Source organism: Gobio gobio (genome assembly GCF_949357685.1).
Source record: "Gobio gobio genome assembly, chromosome: 15".
In the NCBI taxonomy this organism is placed as follows: domain Eukaryota; kingdom Metazoa; phylum Chordata; class Actinopteri; order Cypriniformes; family Gobionidae; genus Gobio; species Gobio gobio.
Window position 1 is genome coordinate 40,900,832 of NC_137108.1, and position 12,983 is coordinate 40,913,814.

At 39.6% G+C, this 12,983-nt stretch overlaps 1 protein-coding gene across 5 annotated transcripts in view; it reads right to left on the bottom strand.

Annotated features, from left to right (window-relative positions):
- slc4a7 (solute carrier family 4 member 7) overlaps positions 1–12,983 on the bottom strand; it is a 64,426-nt gene that overhangs the window by 43,572 nt on the left and 7,871 nt on the right. For 3 of the 5 annotated variants that reach the window (XM_079836699.1, XM_079836697.1, XM_079836696.1), the window contains exon 1: positions 6,314–6,442. The exons of the other annotated variants lie outside the window; for them this stretch is intronic. In XM_079836699.1, the coding sequence (XP_079692825.1) occupies positions 6,314–6,376 (63 nt within the window). In that variant the 5' untranslated portion in view covers positions 6,377–6,442. Of the gene's footprint in view, positions 1–6,313; positions 6,443–12,983 lie in introns of those variants that run through there. 5 annotated transcript variants of the gene reach the window in all.

Here is a 12,983-nt window from a genome sequence, read left to right on the forward strand (position 1 = left end):
GAACACCGGAAAATGTGACAGACTATATTTGCCTGTCCCACAGATTCACACTCACACACACACACACACACACACACACACACACACACACACACACACACACACACACACACACACACACACACACACACACACACACACACACACACACACACACACACACACACACACACACACACACACACACACACACACACACACACACACACACACACACACACACACACACACACACACACACACACACACACACACACACACACACACACACACACACACACACACACACACACACACACACACACACACACACACACACACACACACACACACACACACACACACACACACACACTCTCTCCCACAGACTCACACACACACTCAATCTCCCACAGACTCACACACACACACACACACACACACCAGACACACTCTCTCTCACACCAGCCGCGGTTCAGTGCGAGAGCGGGTGCCGCGCCGCGCGTGCCCGCTGCGCATACACACACTGGCAGGGTTTGTCTCGCGAGTCGCGCAGCACCCGCTCTCGCACTGCATCTCCCCTGCTATACGATGCTAGCGCATCCTCCAACTCCGGCAGCCTTCCTTATCTCTCCCACTTTCATTTCTACATGTGACGTGACCTGCAGCACTCCACTTTTACTTTACTGTATGTCCACACAAACCTCTTATTTCGCGCGAAAAGGACACCAGCTGTCTGAGGTAACATGCGGGCACGAGGATACATTGCGCAGGCGCGAACCGTGCGACACACACACACCGAACCGACACAAGCGAACCGAACGGTTCGGTTTTTTTCCATGTACCGTGCCACCCCTAATTGACATATACAGAAAGTTTAAACAAATTTGGACAAAAGTGTTTTAGATCATTCTTACCTACCCTACCTTTAATATTAACTTGTTTAGTAAACTTGTATAATATCGATTTCACATTTGTTATCATGCTAATACCTGGAGAAAAACTGCACTCTTCGTGTGATATTTATTTACTATATTAAATTATATAAATATAGATTAAATAACGCAGTGAAAGTGTGCACTCTAAATGCGCACACAAACTAGTCTAATCTTCAAGACTACATCACGTAGTGTATGCATCTATCTCTGTGTGTGAGGGATATACTCAATAATGTCAGACCGCACATAGTTAAAACAACAATTACGATATTAAATCGCAGACGATATGTATCGCACACCCCAAGTTAATATATATAATGTATGACATTTTATTTTAGTTATGATAAATTACGAAGTTAAAAAAAGCATCCTCATGCCGACCTTAAGCGGTGTGTAAGATCATTCTTGCACTCAAAAACCACTATACAAAGTGCAACAAAAAGAAAATGCAGTTGCATTTAAAATTTGGGATTATTTTAACTTAACTTGTCACGGGAATCTTAAAGAACTTCACTTTCATGGTGTGACGTTTTTAGGCATGATATGCAATGCATCAGCCAAAGACAGCCGATCTTTGAGTGTTACATTTGAATGTTATGGTAGTGGTGATGCTTTCATTTTATGACTTTTTCCAGAAAGAAAACTTTGGGGACAGAACAATGTCAGCATGTTAATTAAAGCAGGGCTAAACATTTCTAAACTAAAAATCTAAGAATAAATGAGCCAAACTTACAAATCAACTAGTTGCTTGTTGGACAACTTGTTGACTATCACTGCATATTAGAAGTATGGGATAAACAAAGACGCAACTACGTCCTCTGGGCAACTGCATGACAAGGATGATGTAACCATGGTCAGATCACATTCCCAGCTATACTTACCCCGGAACTATTTCAGGGCACATTTTTCTGAGCTCATTCAAAAGAGCAGTGTAAAAATAAATTCTACCATAACCAACCAACAATTGGATAATACGTTGGCCATCACAATTTGAGACAGCCAATAGTGTGATACAATAGTGCCAGGGCTAAATCACCAATGAGGTTACCTTAAAGGTCCCATGGCATGAAATTTTCATTTTATGAGGTATTTCAACATTAATATGAGTTCCCCTAGCCTGAATATTGTCCCCAAGTGGATAGAAATGTTGATCGGTGTAAACCCGAGTTCTGGCTGTCTCTCTCTGCCTTTGAGAAAATGACAGGCCAGACTAGCCAATCCTGAAGCCTCCTGGTTTGACGTCCAAGCAGGAACGGTTTCCTCCCTTTCCTCCGCCCAGAGAATCTGGCACGCCCATGCAAACGCGAGAGATCATTAACGTTACTTGTGAACGAGTGAACTGGCAGTTTCTCAGTGTTTGGATGTACAAATGAAAACAGAAGTCTTTCTTCAGTTCCTTCTGATCTGTGATCATTGATTTCTGATGTGTAGCTAATTATTTATTATTCGTGCACACACTGCGGCTTCTCTCTCTCTCCCGACAGAACGGTGTTTTCGTGTTTTCTATCTTGTGAGTCAGTGTTTTGTACGTCCTCGTCGCGTCTATCTGTTCTAAAATGTGCATACAGTCTTTTCTGTTTAACATCAGCAGTAACATCTTTAGAGATAAACCTCACACACGCCGAAGCTCGGCCTTCAACATCCCCGACCCCCAGTACTGCATCTGGCCCACAGCGGAGGCACCAAACGCGGCGTGAGATTAAGCAGAAGGGGGGTAAGCGTGAGGGTATCTGGGCTAGGCTAGCCAGCTTTCCCCACAATAAACTGGATTACATTCGATTACTGCTGTTGTGTCTTTGTTTGCGCTGTGTAAGTTACTCAATGCGCATCACTGACGCTATTCATATGATTGGAACATATCTAGAAATAATGCTTTAATCAAACTTACTGACTCGTTCATCTCGCTGTAATGGTACATTGCATGTGTTACAAAGTTGGTAGAATAATGATGAAGAGGACTCGGTGTGACTGGGACTCGTGTTTATTCAGAACTCTCAGATACAAACACAATAAACTCGCGCTGACTGACAGCGCTCTCATAACTCAGTAGTTACTATAAATAACTTTGTTAGCAATCGCTCCGTCTCCGTGATGTCCTGTTCGCGAACGAATCATTCTTTTGAATCGGTTCTTTTTAGTGAACCGAACCAGTTCACCAAATCGGACTGAATCGTTCTAAACGGTTCGCGTCTCGAGTCAGCGCTGATCCATAATTTACTTACTTTCTGACATGAGTGACAGCCCCTCCGACTAGAAATAAACTAATAACCTGAAGTATATTCTAGTAACTACAACAGTTCACCCTGAACTGAGACATGCTGAGAGAACTGATGTGAAGTGAACACAGGTCCATCTGTCTCTGGCAGACTCGTGCCTGCTCGTGCCTCGTTAAACCACGCCCCCTCCGCTCATTTAAAATGCAAAGATGTCAGCCAATCACAACAGTGGGCGTTTTTCCTGAAGTCTCACAGCAGACACGCCTCTTGAAGCAGGGCAGTCAGCCACAGGGCAAACAGCAGTATAGAAAAAATGCCTTTTATTTCTAAATTATGACATTTTATGATGTAAAAATCATACTAACAATATAAGTACACCTCAGGAAACACTATAAAATAATAGAAAAATGCCATGCCATGGGACCTTTAAAATACCTATAAGCAGAACAGTTCTCAGAAAACATAAAACAGAGCCAAGATTTTCAAGAAAAAAAAGGATATTTAGTGGTTGTTTTGTGTTTTTAACTCAATATTATTTTCTGTGCATGTTTCTGAACCATCATCTCACCTCTACATTTATCCTTATTGATGTCTGATGAGTCTTTTTTTATTTAATTTATTGAAATTGTAGAGGGGACAAGATTATATTAGCACTCTTGTATACATGCCCTAGAAAAAAAAAACATTACTGGTGTGCATCTTGAGACAAAACAATGGCACTGACATATTTTAAGATGTGTCAGTGCAAGTTGCTTTCAGTTAAAACTGCTCATTTTAGTCTGGGCCTTGTCTGTGAAACCGAGGGAGAACATTTAGACCCCAAAACTGCGACATGTGACATCACAGCAGACTTAACAAGCGGATTGGTACAAGTGCACAGTATTCACTATTCATAGACTTAAGCCTGTAGAATGTGGTTTATGCACACACAACACACACATTTCTGTCACATTCATGGATACACATTCATGTAGATACCACTGGAATCAAGGTGTATCAAGGTTTAGCTAGACTATATTATGCAGTGAGATGTGAGATAAGTATGTTCTCTTCCAGTACATTCCAGTACAGTCCCGTGTATTAAAAAAACCCAAGGTGGTTCAGTCCCACCACGGGCCTCTGTCCAAGCATGAGTGCCATGGCATCAGATATCACCCCAAAGGGCAAAACGCAGCAAAAGGTCAAATGTGGACTTAGAATTTAATACCATAACGACACGTGACAGACAAGGTGTCGAGACCATATTGACACGCTTTGCACTTTTTCACCAGAATGCCACCAAATTTCAATCTCATGTAAATTAAATGTCACACTAAACACTACAGCTGCACGATAGAGGTCTGCTTTCCCAAGGGGACACGGTCAGTTTTCTTGCGGCGCGGGAGTCAATTTCCATATCAAAGACTGTATCAGTCGGTAACTCTGGTGTAGGCCTACTTTGGACGAGAGCGGCCGCTCCCGACATCCTTTGACAACAGCGTATCTGCACTTGAACTTGAAGTGAACAAAACTGTTCCCAGTTCCCTGTCCTGAGCCTGGCAATATATGTTCTTTGCATCCCGTCCACGAGAGCACCCTCAGAGAGAAAATTCAGCCTTTGTGATCAGATTTTGGAGGAGAGATGTTCGGTAATGAAACTGTCTCCAGTCAGTGACATTTCTTGAATGGATGTTACAAAAAAAAATTTAGCTATAGCAAGTAAGCTGACAGTTTCCGTTTATTTGTATTTTTGGCATTTCATTTTGAGTGTTAGATGTCCTATTTGATTTAGCCTATTTTTCTCTATGACATTTTTTTACTGTGTTGACCGTAACATGACAAAAATATAAAAAATATAGTAGTAACCAACATTTTATATTTGTTTTCCCAGTCATTCTCTTTCTTTAGGGGAAATTTGAATCAGGAAACAAGGTCTAAATTTAGTGGGATCGGTCAGGTTGGAAAGAAAATTAAGTAAGCAGTAAGCGGGTGAACAGTGCGAATTTTAAGCAGGAGCGGGTGGGTGCGGAATCGAACCTAGCGGGAGCGGGACGAAAAAACTTCTACTGCACGATTCTGGATAAATTGAGAATCACATAGATATTCAAATAGAGATCACGATCCTCACACGATTCTGAACAGAAAACTAAACAAAAAAACGTTTAATATAGGTTCTGACAAAATGTTAATTGCTGCAGTCTATTTAATCTGTTTGATGAATCTGAATGAATTATTTTTTTTAAATCGGTGTGAATTAATGATTCAATGAGTCACTTATAGGCTATGTTCACACTGTCAGTCCAAATCTGATTTTTGTGCATATCCAATTGAAAGCCGATCAAATTTAGCAAGTCTGAACGGCCAAAAATCGGTTTAAGCTCCAAGTCTCACACCACGTAAAGTTTAAACGTCAGACATTATTATAGGAAACAAGCAGAAAATTACAATATAACGGAGACAAACCGTCAGAGACAACAGCACAGAATAAAGCAGCACGAACCAACCTCATACGGTTCTGCCGCGGCCTCAGAAGTACAATGTCATGTTGTAAATAAGACAACATCTGTATTGCAAAACCCTCTATGTTGCGGTTGTTGCTGTTTTTTTCTTATGCCTACCAACGCAACATCATTGCCATAGAAACCAATGCAGATATTCCGGAAAACGAAAGAGCCGCCATGGACAAACAAATCGGATCTGAACAGTTGCGATACATAGTGTCGACGTCAATAATTTTAGATCTGATTCCAATCAGATACACAAATAATCGGATTTGGACTGACAGTGTGAACGTAGCCATAAAGACTTTGGATTTCAATTCTCTTGAATAAATGATTCAATGACAAATGTTTTTAACATTCACTTGTCGCCACCGATGTGATCATTATTAGAAGCGCCATGATGGGTTAATAAGATTTTGATTTCTTCCATAGACATCAGTGTTTATATTCAAAGTATATACTTTATCCCAGTTTTGTGACACTTTCTTTGTAACAGAAATAACAATAATGTGTGGTCGAAAATACTGTACTGTACAATATACAGAGTTCTTAAGGCAATATTTTGAAACCGAACCCGCAGAGCAAACACTAACACCAAGCCAAAGCATATCTGATGAGCTACGCAGAATCTGAATCATGCACAAAGCTCAACAAAAATAAAATTGTATTAGGTCAGATACACACAAAAAAAAAAACATACCGAGAATTTTGTAGCTCCTCTGGTGGTCCTCAAATTCACAACATCTCCCCAGAAGTCCTGCATGTTTCACAGACCCTGGGGAGGAACTTTATACCTTTGTCACTTGGAGAAAATCAAACTGCACTTAAGACCACAAAAGCTTCAATGATGGCCCAGGTCCAGAGATACTGATCATTCAGCTATAGCTCATTAATATGGTCCACTAGATAAAGATCTTAAAACCAAAGATCAAAGCATTAAACATTTAGTTAAAAGCAAAAAGGAATCACAAGTTACAATCAGGATCAGTGAAAGAGGAAGTCTCCACGCACTTCCTAAAATTGTCAGTCTGCTTCTACCAAGATCTGTCACTCTAACTAGGAAGCAGAAGTGAGAGAGAATTATGCACGACTGTGCCAGTGGACAGTTCTTATGCTGACGTCGGATGGGTCTCACTCCTGGTTGCAAAGACCTAAACAAGAGACGATATTTATATCCGAGAGCTGTTTCAGTGTGTCAGGGGGTGGTGTTGTGAGCGTGCATGTGTTTTTCCACGAGCACTGGAGCTATACATGGCCTGAGCACTGGGAAGCCAGGACAGCATGCAATTGCCCTAGGGTGTTTAAGGGCATGAAGCAATATAAGCTACTATACAATCATAATATATATAGCACAATTATCCTCTTATTTACACCATGTCCACACGCTAAAAAAAGATGGTTCTTTAAAAGTTCTTTACACGCAGTAACAGTTTTATTTAGTACCGTCTTGAAGAACCGTTTATATGCTGAAATGGTTCTTTGTTAGAGTTTAGGGTTCTTTTTTCCCACCTTTTTGTTTTTCAAATCTGTAACTGTCAAAGCCACCTAATTATTGATTTTCTGGAGCTCAGCTAAACATAATACAACTACACATACTGTCAACACATTCTCAACAGGTACATGATTTTTTTTAAATGTCTATACATTTTAACTTAAAAAAAAATGAAACTGGTTTCCTACCAATCATGTCTTTCTGTCAGGACCACTATCGTCAAAGATGATTAATTGACTATTAGCATATAGTTTGGATTGTATTGTTCTGTTCTGGGCAAGAACTCCCTGCGCATCCATGCAGCCTAGCATGGATAAGAGCAGCAATAACCGCCCTTAGGGTAAACAGAACAGAACCAACATAATGTATTGCAGATATCATTAACGTTGATATTAAATGTACAAAATAATTCAGGAATTTAGTCTGATTCAAGGAGAGTTAGAATACCAAATCCTGACTGGACGAGAGGAGGAGCTGGGGGTGGAGGAGGGTAAATGAGCTCTCGAGAAACACGATAGCTTCTGATAGTACTGAGGAGCTATATATAAATATATATGCGGTGATAGACGTCGTATTCCTATAGGTAGACGTGAGTAGCTGACAGACAGCTAATGCGAGTTTGACTAATGTGACCTGCCAGAACTGATGCTATAAGCTTGATTTGTCTCTTTTTAGTGTAACAAAACATGTAAGTGTGAGCAGCTCTTTTCAGTTAAAGTGCCCCTATTATGCCATTTAAAAGTTTCCTAATTTTGTTTTGTAGGTCTCCAACAACAGGTTCTCAGTGATGCTACTCAGTTTGAGGTACATTATGAGGTGTTTCAACTGTAATTCCTCACCATCAGCATTAACGCGCACATATTCTAATGTATTGCGGTGCACATGTGGGAACTGCATCAATAACAGTGCATACGTTAGCCCAGCTGATGTAAACATTAATGTTTGCAAAACAAATCTTGCTCCATCCTTTATCTTTACTCAAAGTAGTAAGAATGACAGACAACCTGCATTAATAGACACAGTTTTAGGTAATACAGCAGCCCACGGCTGATTTACAGTAGTATTTTGTGAGGGAAAGATAACCTTGTTCAGCTTCCCAAATAACCAAGCTTTAAGGAAACAGTGGATGCAGTTTTCCAGGGCAGCAACAGAGTTCTGCAAGTGTGTTTGTTTGTTCCCGGTCATGAGTGAAACCGCAGGCGGTGAGTGAAACTGCATTAAATGTCTGTGTTTTGTTGCCAATCTGCGTGTAAATTAGGGCTGCACGATTAATCGAAATCGAACCGCAATCGCGATTTGGCACTTTCCTAATTGCACTTTCATAATGTGCAATTATGAAAGCGCAAAGGCTGCGATTTTAATGAAATAAATAAATGCCCAGCGTGTCAGTGAAGAGCGGCTCAATGATAAGGAGTAAACGCTGCTCCGTCTGAAAGACTGCGAGTTTGAGCAACATGTGTCAAACATCTTCACAAACTAGTAATGCGAAGCGTTCATAAACCTGTTGTCCAACCAAATACAACGTTTAATACAATGTTTTAACTCACTTCATATCGTCAGTCGAGCTGATGTGGCTTCTTATCACAGAATGTCAATCAGCACTGCATACTTTTATTATTATGAAAGTACGCGAGAAGGCTTGAAGAACTCAAATACACCATATCTTGTCGTAGAAGTATGATCTTCGTGTTTCTATCTTCGTTTTATTCAGCCTGCAGCGTGAGCTTCACATTAGGGATTTCCCATAGGGATTTCCTGAAAACGATTACTCTGGCGCAAATGTGCCGTTTCTGCTCGAGGGCGCCCTCTGGCCTCTAGTATGAATTAAACTTTTGGGTAGAAAATAAGAAAAATATTACTTCTCTCTAAATAAATGTATATGACAATCCATATGTTTTTCTTCAATGTACAGGAGTTCTAATCCCCACAGTGGATGCATAAGAGGCTCATATTTCATATTAAAGACTTGTATAATAATAATTGTTTTTTACAATAAAGCCTTAGATCTTTCCAATGATTTTTAGTCATAGGCTGTCTGCATACTAACAGGTAACCCATAAATTTTTTTTCTGTAAAATATAAATATTATTATTATACTGTTATATTTATTCTCAAATGCTCTATTTAAATATTTTAATAATGAATGTTATTGTAATAGTAATATTTCTTATTTTTATTTAGTAGTAATAATAATTATAATTATTAGTCACATTAATATATAAACAAAATGTTATATACACACTTTTCATTTGTAAAAATTAATAAATAATAATCGCATTTTAAATCGCAATTTTAACCAGAATAATCGCAATTAGATATTTTCCCCAAATCGTGCAGCCCTAGTGTAAGTGCATATAATGTCAACAACATGAATGTATAGTGAATTGAAAGTTATCCAGGGTTAATGCCATGATGTATTTTGTGTGCGAGATCGAGATTCTTTAGCTCCGCCCACTGCACGCCTTCACGAGTTTGGATATTTTCGGAAAAAATCAGTACAGCATATCAGTCTTTTATAAATATGATAAAACTAAAGACTCTTCGGACATATGAAGGATGCAATACTACTCTATGGGTACTCAAGATTAACAAGAGATGGGCAGAAACTGTGTGTGTGTTATGTCCCCTTTACTACTTTATGCCTAAACATAACCCCCCCCATCAAAAAACATCAAAGCTATTCCATTACTTTATATCACTTTTTCCTTTTAATACAGTCAATCAACTGGAAGAGACACACTGTAACTCTAAACTCAATGGCCCTCATTTATCAAAAGTGCGTACACCAAATTTCCAGCGTACACCTGGCGTACACCCAAAACCAAGGTGACTTTGAGATTTATCAATATGGACGTTGGCGTACGGCACGCTCAAATCCTACGCCAGCTCAGGAGGTGGTGTACGCACGTTTTGAGTTAGTGCAAAAATGCGCAGAAAAACAATTCCTAACACCACAAAACGCACTGACAAAGATATGCTATATTATGACCCACTGTGAAAAAAACAACAACAACAACTAAAGCCCTATTCGCACGGGATAAGTAGGCTATTATCTGGGGACCTCGTGTGATTTAGAAATTACTCCCCCACATCTGAATTTTGCGTGGCGCATTCGCACGGGATAAGCTGTAGGCTTGCTACGATAGTCGGTGTTGCCGGTGTTACCGGTGTCCAGACTCAACACCGGTTACATCACTTGCCCACCGTGGCACCGCCCACCGTCTTATTTTTTTTGTATAGTAATAAAATTATTTAGTTCAGTTAGAGAACAGACAATACAAATAAAAACTGAACGTATCTGCTTAATAAAGCAGGATCCGACCGTGAGTCTCGGCAGCGGCAGGAGTCATTCATCAGATTTAAGTGAGGAGCTGACGGAGATGATCGCGGAAGATTTGGTTTCAAAGCGAAACGTAAAAGCGCCTATTTAAGGGAGTTTGTCATTTGTTTTGTTGTTGTGTTTTTCATTAAAAATAATAGGCTAATGAACCCACAATTCAAGCAACCCACAGCCGAATTGGCGCTAATTCAAAACCGAAAGTAAAATGTGCACGGCCGCACAGAGCGCGCATTGTTTACTTTCGCCTGGCTCCGCAGTGCGAGCCTCCGCGCTACGCCGACTGCACGCGTTTATTTTTGCCGCGCGCACCCTCGCGTTCGTGCGGGCGCGTCGAGTATAAACGAGGCTTTACGGACGAACTAACAGTGTGCATTCATGGCATGCATCTCAATCATAGACTGATCTAATGACTAATGTTATCACAGGACCTCGGTGTTTGGCGAAATATGGTTATTTGCGGGGGAATATTTACTTTACATATTACAGACATGGCCGATTCACACGGGATTAAGATCGCAGACATTCTCTGCAATTATTACAAATCACCAGAGGTCCCCACATATACTAATCCCGTGCGAATAGGGATATAGTTATTATAAACTTCAGTGTTTATTTTTGTGCAACATGGACTTCAATGTTTAATTTGTGTGACTTTACCAAAGCATTTGATTTGTAGGCATATGTATTCCTCCAGTTGCGAGCCTGTGCGCTTTACCTGACGGTTCAAGGTTAGGCCCGGCAGCTGCGCATGGACTGGGACTGAAAATAATTCAGACTGACAAAATAATAAAAATGACATTCTCCTTCTTTTAAATAATAATAAAATAAATAATAATAATAATAACAACAACATTCTTCTTCTAAATAACAATAAGCGTCATTAATAATACAAATCATAATAATAATAATAATAATAATAAGAAGAATCTTACAAATTGTCATGCAATTATATTAATGTGAATGAATGGTACTCCACATCACATCATCATCACTATTGTACACTCCAATACATGTGACGTGATACGAAATTAAATGTTAATTATTTGCTGTAAAATAATGAATTGTGATAGGTAATTTCTCATCCAAACAGCTATTTAAACTGGATTTCCACCGTACACCTTTTTGTGGGCGCCTTTAATCCCACTCTTTAAACTCCCAAATAAAACAATTTAGTTTTTTTTCCACTTCCCCGGTGATGGTCTCGATCTCCACGTCAGAGAAGTTTCGCTTCTTTGCCATCTTCCGTGTGTCCATGGCGTAAAATGAGGGCGTGGGGGAGGCAGAGACTTGAATATATAGGGGCGTGTTATTCTAATGACGATCGTTTTCAGCCGCGGCATTTATCAAGGGCAGGTATTGCGTACACCTGGATTTCAGAGGTGCGCACAGCTTCAGAAATCAGGCGGTGAGAGCATAAGCATAATCTTACGCCAACATATACGTCCGTTTCTACGCAAGATTGATAAATGAGGGCCAATGTGTATTTCAGATGCTGTCACATACCATAACATCATCATCTGCAGAGAGAAACTGCCACTCAGAATACACACAATGAAGGACATAAAGACATCATAGAGGATTGTGAAGATATTTCACTGGAACTCAGTTCATTACAATGTCAATTGTCATTTATTAATGTACTATTCAGCTAACAACTGTTGTTAGAGCACTGTCATTTTTTGTTACAATTTGCCATGTCAATAAAAAATGTAAGTACCTAAATGACACATCTTGCTGTTTTTATACTGTAAACCCCACATAAATGGCAACCAGATATTATAAGACCATAAAAAACAAAAATAATATCCAATAGTAAAAAGTTAAAATGTGTAAAAGAGAACAAATGTTGCTATCACACAGACACAATGCTACTAAAGCTGTATGCAAACTGAGGCTACTTCTACATTAATCCGGGTACATTTGAAAACGGTGATTTTCGTTTCAAAACTAGCGCTTTCAAGCATTTTCCAAAAGTTTCTCATACACACTGAAACGTTGGAAAACGCTAAATTCACACTCATAAAAGCTCACTGGGATGATACAGACAGACCAAGACATAATAAAGTTATCACGCAATTATTCTGGCAGGATCAAAATATCTCACCATTCACTGATGCATCCAGATCGCACTAAATAACCATTATACGTCTAAAACGCAACTGCTCTCATGTTTTGTCCCAGGACAGCAAATGCAAGTACATTTTCTGTCATCTTTGCAGTACTGTTATATGAAGAGTGTACAAGGTAACATATTTAGCAACTGTGTGAAAGCAAATAGCAGATAACAGGCACAATACCGGTATAAACATGAATTGGTACAACGTCACTTGACTAAACAGGTCTCATCGTTTTCAAATACCTCCGTTTTCACAAGCCACACTACAACGCGAAAACAGCATTTTCAAATGTATCAACTTTATAGAGAGCGTTTTCAAAAAGCGTTTTTTTGTTTTTTTTTAACACCATCTCAGTGTGGATGGAAGGCCAAAACGGAGAGAAAAAGATGCATTTTAAAACAAAAATGTATTAATGTGGTCA